The sequence below is a fragment of the Motacilla alba genome, chromosome 9 (assembly GCF_015832195.1).
Source record: "Motacilla alba alba isolate MOTALB_02 chromosome 9, Motacilla_alba_V1.0_pri, whole genome shotgun sequence".
Lineage (NCBI taxonomy): Eukaryota > Metazoa > Chordata > Aves > Passeriformes > Motacillidae > Motacilla > Motacilla alba.
Window position 1 is genome coordinate 25373718 of NC_052024.1, and position 20860 is coordinate 25394577.

Genomic DNA, 20860 nt, shown 5'->3' on the forward strand with positions numbered 1-20860 from the left:
GGCGTGGTGCCTTAGTTCAGTTCCTCTTCCTGTAAGAGTGCCTTGTGCCTGGCTCCTGTGCCACCAAAAGCAGATGCCTCTCACCTGAAGATGGTATTTCAGGTGCTCTTGTGGGAGACTTGAGAGCTAGAGGTCACTGAAGGCAAAGGCCCACAGATGGGCCCAGCGCAAACCTGTCTGGTCACAGCCTGACTATCACTAGAGGGAGCTGGTGGAATTCTTGGGGTAATCCATCTTCTGAGCCCTGGCAGAAAGTGCCATGGGCAGGATCTGACCCTGGGAGTCGGAGGAGATGGCTGCAGGACAGAATGCTGCTCTGGATCAAACACATCTGTATTTCTGCAGCACTAAATTCCATGTTTTCGTACACAAATGACACAGCTGCTTTGAGCTGTAATTATAGTACAAGGAATAGAAAAGTCCTAATTCAGGAAATGAGTATTTCCCCTTCTTCCAAGCCAATTGCAGTTCATTAGAAAGGCACCACATCTGTGTTTTTGAAACCCTTATGAATGGAGGCAGCTGCAGTAGAGTGCTGTATTTAGTACCGTATGTTAGACATGTTTTGTAGATTTACAGAGCATATGTCTCAGTCGTGTTAGTTCCAGTATGTCACCTTAAAAAAAGACAAAGAATTAATTAAATCATAATCAGCATTAAGTGTTATTTTCTTCTGCTTTTCTCCCTTAAATGTGCTTAGATGAAAAGGATCCTCTGTAGACTAATTTTGTTTTTAATCATGGTTTTTAATTGGTTATTTTTAATTTTTCTTAAAATATTTTTAAAATAATGTTTTGGGGGTTTTCCTAAAAATTCCATCCTACTAAAAATGTGTGCTACCTTTGTATAACATTTTTGAAACCCCTTGGAGGAACATGACTGTTAAATAGTTGGTTTTATCATTGACAGCCATTTTAAGGAACATCATGTAGCAAAGAATCTGTGTGCTGAGTACATATTGTTAAATGGATTTCAGAATTCTGATTTGAACGATGATAGCAAAGATTGATGGAAGGGTGGGATTGCAGTTTAGGAAATCATTTTTAAGAGTCTTGTGATCATGTCTGATTTGCTTTTTCTGGTTGTGATGTCTGATTCAACGGCTACTGATGCTGAAAGATATGCAAGTAGAGACAACATGCTGGAATATCAGTCATGCTAATGTGAAAGACATGTTAAATTTAAACATTCAATTTTCCATCCTGCTGCTATGGAATCAATATGTATACTGTTCCAGCCAAAGCAACAGTTGTGGGATTGTACAGCAAGTATAATTAAAACATTTAATTGACATGAACTTACTAATGGCTAATTCCAGATGCAAGACTGCATGAGCAATGTATGAAGCATATGCTAGGGAAAAAAAACCAGGCAAATAATTTGGTGCTTTTCAATTTTCTTTCTTTTTTTTTGAGCTTACAGGTCTAAAATGCATGGTATGATAAAGGTAGTCTTTTTGGTTTTTTCTTCTGGATTAGAAGTTCGCTACCAACGGGAACACTTTATGAAAAACACAAAGGTAATTAATGACTGACTTTTGCACCACAAGACCCAAAGCCATAATGCTGTTAATTTTTGTTCCATGTTTCCTGTGTCTGTTTTTTGTAGTTGCTGCAGGAGAGGGGAGACATCAGCAACACACTGCGAGCGGTAAGTCCATCTCTTCCCTGTACTGTGCTATGCAGAGCTTGTATTCCACGCTGATGCCACTTTTCTGATCCATACAGCCATTACAAACACACAATGTAGAAGAGAGGATGCTTATAGTACAGTGATGCTAATGCCTCATGCTTGTTTAACTTTTGCAAGAACATCAAACTTTTAAGGGTAGACTAGAAATCTAAAATGCAAACCTGTGTGTAAATAGTACAGTCCAAGGGAAACAAACTTTTGCTGGCCATTTTGCAAGGCCAAGGTTTCACCTACAGGCTGTTGCAGAAATAGAAAAAGGATTTGTTTGTCCTATGTCCTACTTTTATCATAATAACATTGTTGGAAGAATTAATGAATGCAGGCTACAGCATGGTTTCTGTATGTCACCAGAAAACAGTGTTTGAAGTGGTTTATTTGATTGTGGTATTGCAAGTCCAGGGTCAGTAATAGTTGTTCTTAAGTAAGGTTTATGGGTTGTTCTTTAAAGAGAGAGATTTCTGTACACTCATTTAGTGGTAGCTCTGCCCTGATTGTAAGCTTTTCAGTCTCCAAACTGGTAGGTTAAATGGAAAAAACTACTTTTGTTGCAGAGTTGCTGACTCCTTCTTAGGTCAGCATTATTACTAATAAGGAAAATGTTCTCTGTATGTGTCAGTGTGTGTTGTTACACAGAAGTGTGAGCACTCACTCCACTCTGACTTCTATGGTTCAGATCAGATTTCTGTCCCAAAGTGGTGACAGATAGCAAGAAAGCACATGCATGTGTGTTACAACTGTGTTAGGAGCAATTGCTCTCATAACAATAGGTAGTTGCTTGTGCTCATAAGTAGCTCATTAGTTCATCTGAGGAGTTGTGATCTAATTAATAAAAGTAATCTGGAGACTTTCTTCTATCTGTGGCCAGGAGACCATAGGCACCAAGGGCTTCAGGATGAGCACTTTCCTCTTGTGACTATCCAGGTTGAGTTTGTCAACCAAGGTACGCTTGAGAGGTGGTGAGGACAGTTACAGCTGCATCACAGTGTTTTTGTGGATGATTACTGGAAAACATGGGTAATGCACCATTTGAACATGGAGAAATGGATGGGTCAAAGGGAGTTGGAGTTGTCCTAAGGTCACCGGGAGCTCTGTCTGCACAGCTGGCCAAGAGCCTGTCCTTAGTTTAGCCAACAGGCGACCACACATTCCCACTGTGTTCCCAACAATTGTCTGAGCCAGCATTGGCCTCCATGAGCAGCAACATATTAAAGAGTAAAAGACCGAAGGAGAACAGCTTACAAGAGAATACGGGTGGGAATTAATAACCTGTGTAAATACATATGTTGTGGGTCCCAGTCTTTCCAAATGAGTCTGTGAAGCCCATGCCATTATATCCCTTGCTGCGTCTCACCCGCAGATGCCACACAGTTACCACATCCTGTCATGCTTCCGTGAGAGGCACTTTCTTCCATTAACCTTTTTCTGATGGTGGGTGGGACCACCAGAAAGTCTGCAAAGAAAGGTTATGATCTGGTTAGACTTTCTGATAGAAACTGTACCATAGGGTGTCCAAATGGCAGTGGCATTAGTGAAGCCCTCTTGAGTCACACCTGACCAGATCTTTCAAAAAAATTTGCATCAAATACCATGTTTGTTTTATTTCTTTCCTTCTTTCTTCACACTGTTTTCAAGGTCATTGGAAGATATTTTAAATATAGAATTGATTTTAAATACAGGGTGTTCTCGATGACGTATTTTTTTTGAAATGAAGTATTTAGAAAACCATTATTTAAGGTGTAAATAGAACAAATTTACAAGTTTTCAAATATATTATTAGGGCTAGGGTTTTAAATCCATGTCCCACAGGCAATATGTTGGTGTGGTTGTTGAGCTGTGGGGGAAGGGTATTGGGTGGTAAGTTTTGGGGAAGGAGTGGTTTGGGCTTTTAGCCCAACAAAATAAAGGAAGTTTTCAGTTGAGCGTCCGTCTTCTTCTGCAGAGGAAACTTGCAGAATAATGTTTAGGGTTGTTTTAGTCATTAGAGGTGAAGCACACAATAATGGCCAGCCTACATTTGTACAATTGGAGGATATTTCTCATAATGAAGGAAGTCTCCAAGGTCAGCATCTACAATACCCGGAGAAGTTACATCACGAAGCCACAGCTGCACCAGCCTGCTCTCTTCCCCTGCTTCACCCCCCGCCTTTTATTTTTGCACACTCTTTCTCAGCATAAGTGTTGTGCACATCTCTTGCAAGAACAACATGGTTTTGACTTGGGCTTGTGTCTACTGTGTTATTTAGCTATTAAATACACCCCACCCCACCTTCAAAAATGAAACATGAATGTTTTTTTTAAGTTTCATTATAGTCTTCCAATAGCCTGTACATTCCCAAACTCCATTTGTCTAGCTTGGGTTTTGCAATGAGCATTACATTGCACTGTGATGATAGCAGCAGCAGCACCACCTGAATCTAGTCTGGGCCTGTGCATTTTAGTTACCTCCTGTCATGTGATGGCAGTAGGCATGGCAGCTCACACCTTTGTGTTGAGCTGTGTCTGAAGAAAAAGGCTCTGGGGTATTTTAGAAAAATTTGCAAGAGGGAAAAGAGAAAAGGCTAGATCTTAATTTTTATAGTGCACTTTGTGTCTCATTTACTATGGAAATTAGTGTTACTGGTACATGAAACACCATTTGGAAACCTCGGATATAATCTGTTTCTTTCTTGGCATTTTTCTTTTTGTGTGTGTTTCTATACATGATATTTCACTGCAAGGACTCTCTTTTATAATCTTTTTTTTAAGCGGTATTTTTCACAAGTGTTTGCTTGGTTTAGCTGTTACCACACCATTTACTAATTGGCTGTTAATCTCAAATCAGCTTGTCTCATAATGGAAAGAACAAGGACACTCCTAAGAAGCTTACCTGTTCCTTTTATTTGTTTTCCAACCTCCTGGTGAGGTTTTCTGTTGTTCCATTAACAGGATAGCAAAGTGAGAAGTTGCTCTACATACTTCTCATTGCTGTAGACCTTTTTCTGTTTATACCCAAAACTCTGACTCAGTGCTATTGAAGTCAGCCAAGTCTCTCCCTGGCTTCAGGTTGTTCTGAATCAGCCTATAAACCTAAAATTCAAAGCTGCTTCTAACAAAGAAAACAAAACATTTTTCCTTCAATTCCTAACAGAACTTGTGTTGTGGTTTAAGCCTGTTGTTCACTTCTAATCATGTTCACCAGTGATTATTCCAAGCATCATATGTTTGTGTGAAATCACCTAGTGTTCAGTATTTCCTTCATTGCATTTGGTTCATCTACAATTAATGCATTTTAAAAGGGCGGTGGTGTTCTGCCAGCCCTGCTCTCTCACTCTGCAATTGGGAATGGTGGTTAGGAAGGGCTGTAAACGTCATCTAGGTAGTTAGGTAACCCCTGGTATTTAAGGAACTGAGAATAAACGCTGATCTTCTTTTAGGTGTGGACTGGTGTGAGACAGGTTGAATTGGACAAGTTGAAGGAGGATTTTTAAAGTTGAAAATATGTGTTTTGGAAGGTGTGCTAGATGTGTTGGTTATAAGTTGCTCATCCTTGCCCTCCTCTGCATTGTGGCCAACACTTTACTTTATTTTCCGAATGGCGAAACAAGATTTGCTTCAGAGCATCACCTCAGCAAATACGTGGAGTGCCTTCATGGCATTCTAGGTGGAGGCTTTCTGGTAAGTAATAACCTAGTGTCTTCTTTCAGGTTTATTTTGGAGGTCCTTGGTACTGCTCTTTCTCTACTGGTTACCTGAATTTATTCATCAAACATCTTGTCAACAGATGTCTCTGGAGTTGTATTAAAAAAAGAGCTATATTATCCCATAGCTATAATTAATTATTATTGATTATCTTATCTACAACCTTATGTCACTTTAAAGCTGAAAAAATCATAGCGTCAAGGGCACAGAATCCAAATGCAAAAGTGAAACCAAGCCTCTCGGCAGCTCACAGTTTGCATAAAGGGTTAAATCTTAAATTTTTGTTATACTATTGAACCACTTTCCTTTTAAATGTCCCTAAATAATGAGCATTTAGATACAATTCCCTAATTTCTATTATCTGACATGCTGACAGGTATTTCTCTGCCTTCAGAGGAATTGAGTGGTAGTTGTCAAATCTTTGCCTTTGGGCAGCAGGATGCAAGGACTGAGTGTGTTCATTATGGGATGTCATTAATCTGAAGCTCTTATTTTCTGTCTTTTCAGTTTTGTGGACCATACTGCAGCATATTTAAGACCCCTAACTCCAGGCTTCCTTTTTCATCTTCTTTTAGAAGTCCTCTTAGAAATAGGTTATAGGTCCCTTCCAATTCTTAACACTCTATGATTTTATGATCTAAAGGTGTCTGCAAATCACAGGTTGAAAACAATTGCATGCTAAGGTGTTTTGTGTTGTGAGAGGTGCTTACAGCTGTATTACAGTCCCATTGGGACTTAGAGTGGGATTTGTAAAGACTGGGCTTTACACACAGAATAATTCAAATGGAACCAGTGGAACTTCTCCTGCAGTGCACTTGTACAACCTCTTTTGGACTTGAAGCATTGGGGCTCAGCATCGGGTTTGACTAAGGGTTGACAAGTATGTGTCTGCTCAACAGAATACTTATTATTCTAGTTTCATGTTAAGTAAGTCCATGGCATTTGCAAATAACTCTCTACCCTTTATTTTTTTTTTTTTTTTGAGAGTACTTTTGAGAGTAGAGTCTTAAGTGGACACTGTTAAGTGCTATTATTGCTGTAGGGAAGAGCCTCTTTTTAATCAGCTCCTTCTTGTTCATTCAGCTCCTCAGTTCATTCTTGATTTTATCCTAAAAATTCTGGAGCATGGATGGTTTATGCTTCTCATGGATAGCTTCCACATTGTTACTTTGGATTTCTGTCACTGGGAACTGGTTGTGAAATCTTGGAAAAAAGTAGATGTCTATAATGAGATGTTCATCTGAATTAAGCAAAATTTTACTAGACTTTCTACTCTAGTCAGACTGGTTTGTCACACAGGTAATGATGATTGCTCAAGTAACAAGTATATTGGCAGCAGCTGTTTTTCAAAAATCTTTATTTTGTAGTCCTCGTTGGAATAAAGTTCATGCCCTTTCTTTTTTTTTTTAAAGCTGAAATACTTTAACTTAGCAACACCCCAACAGCCTCTTTCTGTGCTTAAGTGCAATATTGCCACGGTGGCAATAGAAATATACCTGTCCTGGGTTGGTGATGTCAGTAGTGAGATGCCTACTGTTTTAAATAAGAGTAAAGCTGAATCACCTGTACAGCTGGCTGCCAAGAAGCAACATAAAGGAATGCAATTTGAAGGACTGTATTATATCTGCCCTCTCTGTGCAACCAAAAGGAACAGTGTGGTTTGTTTGCTCCATACCCAGGTACTCATTCCAGCTGCAGTGTTCATTGGGCTTCACAATGACGACTGCTGTGGGTGCTTTGGCCATGAGGGCTGTGGAAAGAGCTGTGCGGTAAGTGATCCTGTACATTCCAGTCCCAGGTAATCCCAAGGACAAGGCGATGGCTGTGCTGAAAGTCCATGTTTATGTCTGCCCTGCAGATGCTGTCCTCAGTTCTGGCAGCCTTTGTTGGGATCCTTGGCTCTGGATACTGTATAATCATTTCAGCACTGGGCTTGTCTCAAGGGCCGTATTGTTTTACCCACCTAGAAAGAAACTGGATCTATCCTTTCACTGACTCCTCTGGAGGGTAAGTCATCTGTTCATGAGGATGTTATCTCTTCCAAATGTACACATGGGCTTTATTCCAGTATCTTTCAGCAATGTTCAGTAACCATGTACCAAAATCTATTCATAACTCTATCCTTCCCAATTCGAACTTGACAAATGGCATCAATTACCCTTGCTGCAAGAGTATAAAACCAAAGCCATAAAAAAATATATAGGTGAATAAATCTATACATTGTATACTGTTCATGTCCATGAACATCTCTAACAAAATGTAAAGTTCTAGGACTTTGAAGGATTTACAAACTAGGAATAGTGGTTGTTCAGATATTTGTCTTATCATTTGTGTAAGAGTCTGTTTTGTCAGTCTTGCTTCTGAAACTGCTTTGCACCAGCATAAAGTGGCACATTAACAACAATGGCATAGAGTCTCATAAATGAAACTTGAGAAGATTTATAAGAATCTTTGTACACTGCAGGGCAGACAGGGCAAGAAGCTCCTAATTATCCCTAATTAAGGGTCTCCTGCAAAAAAAGTCTCAGTGTGCTGTTCTCCATTAATGCACATAAATCCTGATGTGGTTCATATCACGGCATGCATTTACAGTGTCTGTATGGCTGGCAACCTCAAGGGTGTATCTAGCAACAGCTTATGGCTGATGCCCTACTAGAGGCAGTTGGAGTACTAAGAAGTACATAAAGCTCTTTGCAGCAGAGTTTGAATTTTATATTTCACTTGTATCTCCTGTATATCTTGTATTTCACTTGTATCATTCCTCCTTCTCCATCCTCCTGCCTGTGACTGAGTGTAGAAGAACTAGTTAAAGTCCTGGCTGAAGGCAAGTGCTGATGTTCTCAAGATGTGAGTGAGGAGTAACAGCTGAAATACTGCAGTACCTCACCAAATTTGTTCTGTGTTTGGCTCATCCAAGTAAGCATATGAGGACCCAAAGACAGCAACGCAGGAGAGAAAGTGGCCCATTTGCCTCAGATCAGTGCCTGCTATCTTTAGAAAAAAGGCCCAATCCTACAAAGCTCTTCTGATTGTTTTGAGAAAAACCTTTGCTCTTTCAGCTTTCTTGAGTTTGTACTTCACTTTAACCAGCAAGAGGAAATTCTGCCTTTATAGCTTAGATTTTTTTTTTTTTAAATTCAGACTTAGCGAAAATGTGTGGTTGATATTTCAACATCTTCCTAAACCAAACAAACCTTACATGGAGTAAACCGTTGCTTTTCCTATTCCCTTAGGAATCTATTTCTAAGGGAACTTAGCCTATTAGGACTCCATAGAGTGAATATCCTCAATGCAGTTACAGACTAGACATAATTTGGTTATAGTGAATGGTAAGTATCCTACTCTGACACAATGTTAATATGCTTTTAATTGCTGTGTACAGGTACTTGTTTGAGTATAACAAGTGGTCTGAATGTCAGGAACCGCAAAACATCGTGCAGTGGAACGTCACCCTCTTTTCTATCCTCCTTGTTTTGGGAGGAATAGAATTCATTCTGTGCTTCATACAGATAATCAATGGCATTCTTGGAGGACTGTGTGGGTTGTGCTGCAGTCACGAGGAGGTAAGCAGTTTGCAGATATACCCATGCTTCTCAGATGAACATGTTACTTACACTACGGTGGAGTTTTACTCATGAGTTACTTTATAGGTATTCTTAAGCAACAATTCCCTGTGCAGCTGTTCCTATAGCCCTGTTGTGATTAGAATTTTCATGTAGTGTTTGATCACATGCTTTCAGCTGATTCCTCAACTGTCACAGTAACGTTAATCTGCCTGAGAGCTAGGAGCTAGAGGGCTTTTGTCTGTCCAATGGCACATGTGATCATCATCACACTGCACAGGCGATATAACTGAGATACAGATCTCCTGGTGTTCGTGGTCTTTGCCTAAACCATCGTGGCATTGTGTGGTGCTTGTTCTAACTATATTGTGTTAGCCTTGGCTTTTGTCCACAGCAGCTCATAAGCTACTGACAATATGCTGCATATAATGAAAACTGCAGCATCCTGGTCTTGCATAATGGAAGTTAAGAGAAATAATTAAATTGTAAATAGCTAACAAAATCTGCAGACAGATCTGGATGGTTTTTGAAGGTGGATTTTTTTTTTTTTTTTTTTTTTTTTTTTAGTGAGGAAAGGAAATTTTCTCCAATTTTTTTTAAAGCCTTGTTAAATAGTTTGGACATACTCCAAAATCAGTATCAGAGTGCTAGTGTTGGAATAACCATGGTTTAAAGTATGAACAGATATAATCTATATCACACACTATAGGTAAGCATGCGCTTCACATTTTTAGTTGACACAGTTGAGTGCTGGGGCTCTTTCAAAGCTATTGCTGCTTTCTTCCTCCTGTCTTCCTTGCTCTATATCCAGTATAGAAGAGCTATGCTAAGGTTTTCTAAATGTGCTCAGGTTAATTTTTGCATTTTTAGTTGGATACAATATTAACATTCTTTCCATTAATATGTTTCTTTCTTTTTGTTTTCCCCCCGCAGACATATGTTTGCTAGAAACCTGACAATGTATTGACATCGGTGGATGTGTGTGCTGTAATGAATATACTGTGGATTTTTAAAAAAATATTCCAGGCAAACTGAAATACACATTGTTGTCAAACTGTGCTGTTGCCATGAATTTAACTGACTTGGGGCCTTTGTTGTTGGAGTCATATGCAGGTTTTCTACTAACCTGCCTGAACTAAAAGGCAAAATGGATCTGAATATCTTTGGTTCATTTCATCTTGGTACAGGCAACTGCCTTAACACGTCGCTAAAGTGGCTTTATTTATTTTTCTCTTTCTACTGACACAACAGCTCTGTACTTTGTCCTGTTTCCCAATAAAGTTGCTCTTTCATTCTGATCTTGGAATGAACACAAACCAAATCCATCCTGACCTGGATAAAAGGTTTTGGTCAGCTGGACCAAAACCAAAGCAGCAGTAAAATGTGGATGATTGAGGGCTTTTCAGGATTTTTCTGAATTTCCCCTGCATTTCAGAAATAAAGATTTGTATAAAAACACCCAGGAGGTGTCAGTGATTCCTTCCCTGCCCGTGCTGAAACACTGCTTGCCTGGTCTTGGAGTAAAGGACAGTGGTGTCACAAGAACATGGGTTTAATGCAGTCAGGTTTATAACCTGTTTTTCCTCTCCATCAGGCTCTGCCAGAGTGGGAACTGCTTCCTTGCTTGGTTTGGCTCATTTAACTGAAACAGGTGTTTGTTCATCAATAAGGGTTCAGCTCTGGATCAGATACAACAGCATACGTGGAGACAGTCCTGGATCAGGGCTGGCAGCTCTCTCCCATCTGAGCCCAGCTTAGCCCCTCCTACCCCCCAAGGGGGATCATCTCCTGACTGCTCCATTACAGGCCTGAGGTAAAACAAGATGTGGGCATGACTCTTGATTTTTGCCTCAGCTATCACCAGGCGTCACAGCGTTCAAGGAGTACAGTCCAAATTCAGGTCAGAAGGACAGATTAATCTGAAATACCTGACTTTACCAGTTATCTGAAGGTAAGGTCCTGGGTAAGAACCTCTGAAGTGTAGCTTGTTGCACGTTGGAGTGAATGTTTCACCACAAGTACGTCTGAATAATGTGCTGCCAACAGCATTGCTAGCAAAGCAGCATGGTAGCATTGCTGCTGGCAATGGCATTTTCCAAGTGAAAACCAAAATGTGACATGCTCTTAATTTCAAAGGAATGAGGCTCAGTTTTGGAATTTAGCTGTTCATATTGTCTTTGTAAACAAGCAAGTTCGTTTCTATTCATGGGAGAAAAAGAAGTTCCAATGGGTGTCAGTGAATCCTTAGGCTATTTGTAACTAGGAGGGTGGTCCTTAAACATAGCCAAAAACTTCAGCTGTATCTCAGGCTGTCTACACAGGTCTACACAGCCTGTTAAGTCTGCCCTGTACAAATACATACCTGAAAAAAAGAAGTGAACTGTGAAAGCAAAATTGTCTGCCTCTATCTACACCAGCAAAAGAATTCACAGATGAAAAGAGCTTGTATCTAGAATCTCAGGATACCTGAATTTTGCAAGAGTATCTATTCATACCTAAATGCATAGAAGTAGCGTAGGGACATTAATGCCATTTAATGCCATTTCTTTGTAGTGTCTATCCCTGTCCTGGCCTGCTATGGGAGGGAGGAAGGAGAACATGTACATGCACATGTGTATACACACAAAACTCCTTGCAGCTGTGTGATACAGTGTCTTTGTGTGTGAAGGTACAGTTCTGAAACAAAATATCTGCAAGTTTAAATGGGGTGTGGAAGGAGAGAAAGTGGAAAACAAAGTCTTCAATGGAATAATGTATAATTACCATGCAACTTAAGGATTTTCACCTTTATTCTTGCATAATGGTTATTTGTTTTTCTGGTACACACAATCACTTAAAGAACTGAAACAATTTTGCAATATATAGAATTCCAATATATAGAATGATTAGGCTAGGGTTTAGATTTGAAACTTCAGCACAAATGCAATGCAGCACCAATAGATTCCTGTAGCCCTAATGCACAGCATTACTGCTCACTATTTATACTGTCATGTAAAAATGGCTGGCTGGATTATTTTGTTGTCTGGTGCATAAGACAGTGTTTTGAGAGATTTAACAGTTACATTGTGAAGAAGTGATTGGTTTAGGTTGTATTCATATCAGTTGGCAGAGAAGTCACACAGAGTAAACATGACTTTTGGTAACAGGCTTGGAATCAGTTCATGAATATGACAGCAATGGAAAAGCAGTGCTTGCAACACTTGGCAAAATGCTTGAGAAACTGGCTTACAGTTTTGCTTAATTCTTAGTGTAAGTAGTTCTAGTGGCATTGTGTGCCAGAAAAATAACCACACTGAGCTTTGCAGAGATCAGTTTAAAAAGTCATGAAGCAGACTGCTGTACTGCAGAACAAATGCTGCTTCAGTCATCATTCTCAAGTTAGCTTCTTCTAATCAGAACAGGTTATAATGGAAATGGCATCAAATTTGGTTATAAAATAAGATACTTGCTACTAATTTTGGCCTTTGCTTTTAAGAAAATATTTCAGCCAATTGTATGATCTTTGAGTTCTGTACTAAAAAATCAGTCATAGGGATTGCATGTGTGTGATTTTAATGCAGCTGTTTTCTCTGCTCTCTGTGGCATAGTGTTGATGACATGAGTTCTGTCTCTGCCTATGAGTCTGGAAAGGCAGATTTGCTACTAATTCTGATTACAGGAAGACCTGGAAAAAAAATTAGTGGTGAGAGAGTAAAACAGGAAATATGAGAAGATCAAGAATGAGGACTTCAAAATGAAGCCTCCTAGGAAAAGAGGAGAGTCACAGCAGAGAACAGGTAGAAGAATGGTGTCATTGTGTGAGTACCACTCTGCCCATTTCCTTGTGTGATCTCATGTTAAGTGATAGTATGGAATTAGTTACAACATGCAATCCAAACAGCTTTTATGAAAGGATGAGAGAAGCCTCATATGTGAAGAGCCTGAAACAGCTCACAAGGAAACACAAGGAGAATATGTTGGGATGTCATTGCTTCTAAAAACAGCCTTCCTGCTTTTGATAGAGGCACCTTTTTTATTTGTTTTGTGGTTATTGGTTTTGGTTTTTTTGGGTTTTGTTTTGTTTTGTTTTTTGTTTTTTTTTGGTGGTTGTTTTTGGGGTTTTTGGGGGTTTTTGGGGTTTTTTTGGTTTTTTGTTTGTTTTGTCTTTTTGCTATTTTTGTCTATTTGCTGCAACTTTGCTATTGAGTAAAGCATAAGGTCATTCTTGAGTTACTTTTCTGGTGACTCACGGGGGCATAAGAGTGAGGGCTTGGGCTGTGCTGCAAGTGTTCCAACTGCCCTGGCTCTGTGTTACTGGGATAGTGTTTAGATGCTATGGGGTTGGGGAATGATGACATTGACTATGGGAAAGCTGTCTGACTTTGGCTTTGCACAGTGCAAGCAGCAGGCATTTCAAAACAACAGCCAGACCTTTTGTCCTGCACAAGAAGTCACATGTACATAGGTCAGGCTTGTAGCTGTGCAAGCTCAGCTGTAAGCACAGAATGAAACAATTGGAGAAATAGCAGGATTTAATTGCAAAGCACTGAAGCCACATAATGCTGTGGGAAAGAGTAATTCATTAAAAGTGTGAAAATAAGTCTGCCTTGCAGTTTCAAACCAGTGTTATTTGGGCTTCTATAGTCTTTGCAAGACGGCCCAGACTCAGCCTGCTGCTGCAAGTCAGTAACTCACTGGTTCCCCCTTAGAGTCCTCTTAATAAATCTCTGTAGTATAAAGCAAAGTGTGGTCTTCTGTACAGAGATTGGGCATATTTATCTTCTTACAGCCCCCTTGCCCATGCTGCAGCAAGGTTGAAAAATCTCGCTTCTGTCACAACTGTGTTGCAGTTTGTGTTGTGGGGAGGAGGACATTTTTGAGCAGCCACTAGGAAATGAGAGCTTTGAAGTTCCTTCCTGAGTCTGACTCCTAGACATATTTCATTTGGAAGATCACAAAGGAGGATCTTTTAAAAGGGAAATGACTACATAAAGACGTGTTTAACACAGGACAGTGAGTTTACACAGTGATATTCATCTGTTGTACTGCTAACTGTTAAGCACTTCTGTTCCTGGAATCACACCCAAATCACTGGTTCCTGTGAATGTGAAATGACTGAATCAAGCTGGGGAGGTCAAAACATTTCTTATATTGAAGGTGTTGTAAACTTTTGTTAGCTTAGAAGAACAAAACTTTCAGAGTTCTTGAGAGATGGCTTTGGAGACGTGTGGAAGCTGTTTGAGTTGCCTGCTGGTACCTCTTGCACTTTGGAGTATTGTTGTGAACATCCTCCTATACTTTCCAAACGGGAAAGCTCTGCACGCTGCCATTTACCAGCTCCCCAACCATGAGTGGTATTTTGAAGGCATCTGTTTCTCAGGTGTGATGGTAAGTGCTCAGTCTATGGATTTTTAGTGAATTGCATTCTACTGCAAATAATATTGGATTACTCTTCACTAATGTAATTGCTTTAGAAAAAGAGCATATGGATTACTTCAACAAAAACCACTGCAGGCAGAAAACTTACTCTAACTGAAAAAAAAGTTAGTATACTGAATAACAAGTTATGTATGTTATCAAGTGCAAATTATTTTGCAGGGTGTGTTGGGGTTTTTTTCTGCTGTCTTTTTGTTTATATGCAATTTATGCTTGTATTATGGAGGCAAATAGTATGTTGATTTAATCACCTGAGAAGGTTGAGTTAGAGCTCTTTTACCCAAATGAAAAAAAAAAAAAGAGCTTTTCATAATGGTTCAAATGTTTTTAAGAGCTGTATGCAGTCCACTATTTAGAAGACTGAATAGAATTCACAATGCATCAGGTACTCCTGTTGTCAGACTAAATACAGAGAATTGTCTCATTGTGATCAGCATAGTAGGATTTTCCCTGTTACATTTGTAATGTGCTCATCTGCAGTAATAAACTACCATGGAGTTGCCTGCTGTTCATGCTCTTTACCATGTTCATAAAGAGCTGTAGCCTCAAGAACAGAAAGCAGTTATGTGATCAAAGTGCATTGCACACAGTCAGTACTTCAAAGGGTTTATCTGCATAAGTGAGGGGTTTATATGAAGGTGCTGAACTGTTATTAAAACATTGTTTTGAAATTGTGTATTCTCTTTTTAGCAGAAGAAAAACCTTCAGTTTCTAGCAGAAGAAAAAAACTACCAGACAGAGGATTCAAACAGAAAAACAGTTGCAAATGTTTTACAAAGTTAACTGCAACAATGGCACTGATATTTGAAGCATTTTTAGCCTTAAGATTATTACCAATTTATTAAAAATGGCATATATCATTCTGTTACAAACCAGTCAAGCAGCATATAGAGAGGATAGTGTTGTGATTCAGGAATATTCTCTTCTCATACTTCCCTTTTCAAACCTGTGCCTCTCTGAATGGCAGTTTGTGGTTCTGGAGCTCAGATCCTATTTATCAAAATTATTCTAGGATCAGGCTTAAAACAATCCCATAGTCTGAAGAAAATCAGTAAGGATACTTGACAAATGAAAGCCCAGGTGAATGTAATCAAAAGTTTGCATTACTGACTTTTTCTAGAGTGAATGTATTGGTAAGGAAGGCTGTACTCTGATTTATGTGCCTATGTCAGCAAGAAGGTGTTGAACAGATATGATTGTATCAATAAAATATCCTTCTTTTCATTGGTATTGATTCTTTTGTTTGTGACCTTGGTTTTATAGTTTTCAGCTTCACTGGTCACAGCACTTTACTGTGATGGTAGAGGCTGTACTCTTTGTCTTTCAAGTACAAGACACAAGTACACCAGCAGCCTACTAAAACCACTCCAGTTCCATGTATGCCTTGAGAAATTGTTTGCTGTCCTATGGATCAGCTTTAAAAATATCAAGACAGCAGAAGAGATGCAGTCCCTCTCTTCCAAGGTGAAGGAGACTTTGGCTTAGTATCTGCCAATTCTCTCACTGACCTTATGATGTCCTCTTACAGATCCTTCTTTTGGCAGTAATTCTAATAACACTGGAGTGTAGTGTGTTCTATCGGTGCTGCCAGAGTGAGAGCTGTAACAAAACCTACAGGGTGAGTCTGTGTTTTATTTCTGTGCATCACCTTAGTATTTGTTTCCAATGCCTTCCTGCTCTGGCACATCCTGCTGCCCTCTCCACTGCTCTGTTTTCATTTCCTTTCACAGAGGATTCTAAATTGGGTTGCAAGGGTCACAGAAAGTGTAGCTTCTTTCATCTGAAGCGTAAGCAGGATGAACGAAAACTAGACACACACTTCCTCCAAATCCTTGTAAAATAAAATAAGAACATAGAATGAAGCACCCCGGCTAAATAGCTTCATCCCTTTGCCTGTATAATTTGGAAGTGGTTTTTTTCAGAAATTTACTCAATACACTCTATCTGGGATGCAGACATATTTAATACACAGCTGCATTCCTCTGGTATTTTGGGAAAAAACTTTACAAAAATGCAAGTTATAAAAACCCCACCCCAAAATTATAAATAGCTTATAGTTGTAGAACTGTCTTAAACTCTGTCTTATCTTTATTTTGTAATGTGCATTCTTACTATTCTTTACCTGTTATTTTCCTTTCTGAGTTTTGAAGACTGGTTAAAATCAAATGTGAAATTCAGCCCCATGGAAGCAGCTAGATGGACTGAATGATCATGTTTGCTGTTGACACTATCCCCACAAGGTGATACGTCTCTCTCTCTCTCTTTACTTCAGAGTTTTATTTCTATTGTGCTAGCCCTGCTTGGAATTGCTTTCTCGGGATACAGTTGCATCATTTTTACCCTGCGTTTGATTCAAGGCCCTTTCTGCAATTCGTCAAGTGATGGAATTATATTTTCAAAGGACACTGCTGGGGGGTAAGAAACATTGGTGTAACTCTTCTGGAAGAAATTGTTTACCCAATCAGTAGTCAGAAACATTCTTCTTACTTCAGTCTGGTGTTTCTCTAATAGGTACCTCACAGATTACCCTGCCTGGTCTAAGTGCACAGAACCTGCTAACATAGTGGAGTGGAATATTATTTTACTCTCAATTTTGATAGCGCTCAGTGGATTGCAGTTGATCATCTGCATTCTCAAAGTAGCCGCTGAGTTGAAACGAACGCTCTGTGGGACCTATCTGTTTTTGTGCAGGTAACAAAACATCTGAGGTTTATTTATTCAGCATCTCCTTGTCACTGTAGCCTCAGCAATTACTCTCAGCTGGGGACCTACCCTTTTGATTTCTGCATTCTCTATGCTGCAGCGTATTTTTTCCAGAGAATAAATACTGATAATACATTTGTTTTGATACATCCACTAATTCTTGTGGTATAAAGAGGCTGGTGGCTGTTCACTCTGACCTTTAAGACTAGGACTGAGAAGAAACAAAAGTGGTTAGGAAATTAACACAGATGCCAAGTCCATTACTATTATGTCAGCAGAGGTTGATGAACACATTTGTTCTAATGTTCAATTTACAGACATTCTTACTAAGGTGTGGCTTTCACAGCAATGATGACAAAGATTAGCACTTTTTTTTTTTACTTGCAGGCTGGGATTCTCTGAAAATGGCAAGGAAATTGTTGCTGCTTCTCCCTCATCCCCAGAAAAAAAGAGAGAAATGGCCTCTCCATAATCCATTGCGGTAGATTTGAATGCTACAAAGAAAAACAATACCCTTGTCTTAAATCTCTGTCCGTCAAACTTCTCTGTTTTGGATGAAGTATATTTGAACTGTCTGACATCTACATTTTTCTTCACCTGTTCTGTTACGGCCTGGCAGGGACACTTCATTTTTTTACCCTCTAACTTGGTTGTGACAGTAGGGATATTTTAATATAAGAGAACTGCTTTTGTTTTGAAATCACAATATTGTTTTTTCTTAATAAGCTGCTGTATAACTGCTTTTGTACTCCCTTGTCATTGCTTAGACCATATGACTATTTGTTGTTTTGAAGGGGCCTGGTTCAAAGCCTAGTACATCAAGAGGGGCTGTTCGTGCACTGAGTGAAGCCATGATTTCTAAATGAATGAATTTTAGTGACAGACAGAACATGATGGCAATCATGGAAGGGGGTAGGCAGAGCCTACCCTACTCCTTCCATCTTAGAATTTCCTAACTGCAAAAAGCAGCTACTGAGAAAAGTCTCTCAAGTCTTTCTGTAGTAAAAATGGCACCTGGGCCTGATTGACATGTTAGACACACAGGTCTGAACTCAGCTGTGCTAATTGGTACATATTAATATTTGCACTGGGTTTCTTTTCACTTTACACTTAGAAGCAATTTTTTTCTTTTAGTCAAGTATGATGTGACTTGAAGCAACATATGAAGGAACCTTGTGAGCACCCAGTGCTAGCTTATTAATATTCTTCCAAGTATCCTGAAAGGCTAACATTCTTGACAATAATGATTGGATGAAAAAGAATAATCTGTTTTAAATTAGAAGCTCAAAGGTATTTTCACTTTCTCAGAGAATTATTTTTTCATTCTCAGTGAAAATTCAGGGATTCACAATGAAGTGTGGACACCTGGCTCATTTGCAGTTGCATGGGCAGCATTTGGCTAAATTTAGCACTTGTGGGTTTTTTGGTTTTTTTTTGTTGTGTGATAAGGGGTTTTTTTTTGTTTTGTTTGGGGTTGTTTGGGGTTTTTTTAGTTTTTTCCTCTGAACACTAAGAGGAAAGAGAAATATGTACTTCAGACTTGCAGTAACGCATGTTTGCCTATTACATGGGAACTTAGTGCAACTCAGGTACATTGTCATCAAATACTAAACACTATTAGAAATGCAAACCATACAATAAGTGTCAGCTTTGGGTAAATTATTTAGAAAAAATTGGAATATATCAGTAATTTAGTTCAATATTGAGTTTTTACCTTCATATTCCTTTGTCAGATAGTTTTGAATAGATGATTTCTTCCTGTAGGATTTCAAGAATGCATCTACATTTTAATTGCTTAGTTTCTTTTAAGTTGCAAGAAGTATAAAGTAATTAATAATATTTAAGAATGGGGCTAGTCTTTTGAGAGATGGTTCAAAGTGGCATGGATTGTCAGGGGTGCATGATACAAAGGCATGATGATAAAATGAGGACATTGCACACCTGTTTTTCTCCAGACTTAAATATGTGACATATCATTTATCTTAAATTATAATCCTGCATTTTTATGGATTTGTGGATGTTGCTTGTGGACAGAAGGAAAAGAAAGAAAACCTAAAAATCAACCTGTACTCCTACCAAACATTTCAGAGAATCTTGCTGAATTCTTGCCTACAAACCCTGGATCTGTCTTTATCATTTTTTTGTGTGATTGCGCCTGGTGAATTTACATTTCCACTCTATCACAGACATCTCTTAATTTTGGGGCTTAAATTAAATAAAAATACATGTAATGTAGTTCTTGTTTGGCTTCCTGATCCTGCAACCCTTTTTACCCATAATCCAGAATCTGGCATCTGCATTATTATAGCCAGCTTCAACTGGAACTTGGTGGTTCCGCTTTTAAAGATGCAGTTTATTGATTTGAAATTGTTAAGAATACTAAAGGCTAGCAGCAGGCTGTATTTCCAAATTTAACAGCCAGTTTCACGCAGGGCTTTTGGGTGTAAGGCAAAGTTTATCTTGATCTAATCAATTTAAGTCCTGATTCAATCCTGAGTATTTTGTCTTTAAAAAAGGAGCTGTGTCTGGTAGCAGAACCAAGATACCTGCAAAGAATTTTAATTAACTGGCTCAAAATCTAGACATAACCAATGATCCTGATGGTGGTGTTTGAGGCAATGTGACCGTCCAGCTGCAGAACACAGACCTCACTCAACAGGAGGCAGAAGTGGCCCTCGGGGCCAGGACAAGGCTTGGGTCATGTTGGAATGTGGAGAAACCCTTCTTTGCGCAAGAGTTCCTGGACATGGAATGCTGAAATCCCCACGTAAAACACCCCAGGCACAGGAGGAAGAAAGCTGCGGATATGAGTTTATAAACTCCTGGCAGAGAGGAATTAGTGCTGAATCTGCAGTAGGAGTTCAAGCATTATTTGACCCCCACAGCCAGTGCATGTTGCCAGAGTATCAGGATTCTGTTTCTGGGACAGAAATGCCATTCATTTAAAAGACTGCAGGTGGAAATTACAATAGAATTCGGTTCTGTAGTAAAATACTGTGGAGCTCCATCAACTCCTTTGCATTTTAGGGTATAATAATATTTCTGTAGGTAAAAGTGACTCTTGCAAAACTACAATTTCCTGATTGTTCCCATTACGGGTTGGAGGGTTTTCCACATAGAGCAGCAGAGGACAAATGAAGCTGCACCAGCTCTTTAAATGGTGTTTAACTGCAGAGGTTTACAGGCAGCCAGAGCAGCAGCATGGGCAGCAGGCAACTGATACACATCATTCAAATGCAAGAATTGTGAAACGGTGGGGTTCAATTCAGCCTCACTGTGTGATCTTATATACGATATGCATATCTTATGAGTATGAATATATACGTGACCTTTTGTCAGAATATTCTATTTGGGGATTTATTTATTCTTTTCTTTCAAGGGAAATTTTTGAACTAAAATATTTGCTTTATCTTTTCAATGCAGTTTTGGGGATTCAAAAACAGCCAGAGTATTTCAGCATCCTCAATATGAGAAATGAGGTACTATGGTTTAAAACAATTAAGGAGTATCAATGACACCAAACTGCAGACCCATAAAAATAGGGTCTTTTATTTTGGTCCTGAGAGAAGTTCCTGCTTTTCAGACACCTTCTTCAGATAATACAGACTTCAGAAGCTGAAGTACTTTTGAGCTCCTTAAGAAAAAGATAGGAGGAGTATGTTTAGGCATACAGATAATTTGAAAGTTTGGGGGAGGTGTGATTAAAAGCAGGAGTGGAAAATATTGCCTGTCGGAAGTTTTTGTTGTATTTTTACATTAAAAAAAATTAAGTTCTTTAGCAAATCAAGGAAGAGTAATTTAGAATATTC

General features: G+C 39.1%; 2 protein-coding genes and 1 long non-coding RNA gene across 3 annotated transcripts; all 3 read left to right on the forward strand.

Annotated features, from left to right (window-relative positions):
- Positions 1–5109: 5109 nt before the first annotated feature.
- On the forward strand, positions 5110–10395 carry TM4SF1 (transmembrane 4 L six family member 1). Its single transcript, XM_038145957.1, has 5 exons — positions 5110–5346; positions 7050–7139; positions 7229–7377; positions 8753–8933; positions 9867–10395. Exons 1-5 carry the CDS (start codon positions 5170–5172, stop codon positions 9879–9881), a joined length of 612 nt encoding a protein of 203 aa, XP_038001885.1. The 5' UTR covers positions 5110–5169; the 3' UTR covers positions 9882–10395.
- A 356-nt stretch (positions 10396–10751) lies between these two features.
- Positions 10752–12704, forward strand: LOC119704394. The gene is made up of 3 exons (XR_005257963.1): positions 10752–10884; positions 11487–11601; positions 12592–12704. It is a non-coding gene; the product is annotated as an uncharacterized LOC119704394 (long non-coding RNA).
- Positions 12705–13836: 1132 nt separating this feature from the next.
- On the forward strand, positions 13837–17788 carry TM4SF18 (transmembrane 4 L six family member 18). Its single transcript, XM_038145576.1, has 5 exons — positions 13837–14300; positions 15877–15966; positions 16621–16763; positions 16860–17039; positions 17439–17788. Exons 1-5 carry the CDS (start codon positions 14124–14126, stop codon positions 17521–17523), a joined length of 675 nt encoding a protein of 224 aa, XP_038001504.1. The 5' UTR covers positions 13837–14123; the 3' UTR covers positions 17524–17788.
- Positions 17789–20860: the final 3072 nt, after the last annotated feature.

Bases quoted from the DNA above. Each gene is read 5' to 3' on its own strand.
- TM4SF1 (XM_038145957.1), top strand. From the start codon at position 5,170: ATGTGTTTTGGAAGGTGTGCTAGATGTGTTGGTTATAAGTTGCTCATC. The intron at 5,347-7,049 runs GTAAGTAATAAC...CTCCATACCCAG, and splicing joins TTCTAGGTGGAGGCTTTCTG to GTACTCATTCCAGCTGCAGT. The intron at 7,140-7,228 runs GTAAGTGATCCT...TCTGCCCTGCAG, and splicing joins GCTGTGGAAAGAGCTGTGCG to ATGCTGTCCTCAGTTCTGGC.
- TM4SF18 (XM_038145576.1), top strand. From the start codon at position 14,124: ATGGCTTTGGAGACGTGTGGAAGCTGTTTGAGTTGCCTGCTGGTACCT. The intron at 14,301-15,876 runs GTAAGTGCTCAG...GTCCTCTTACAG, and splicing joins TCTGTTTCTCAGGTGTGATG to ATCCTTCTTTTGGCAGTAAT. The intron at 16,764-16,859 runs GTAAGAAACATT...TTTCTCTAATAG, and splicing joins TCAAAGGACACTGCTGGGGG to GTACCTCACAGATTACCCTG.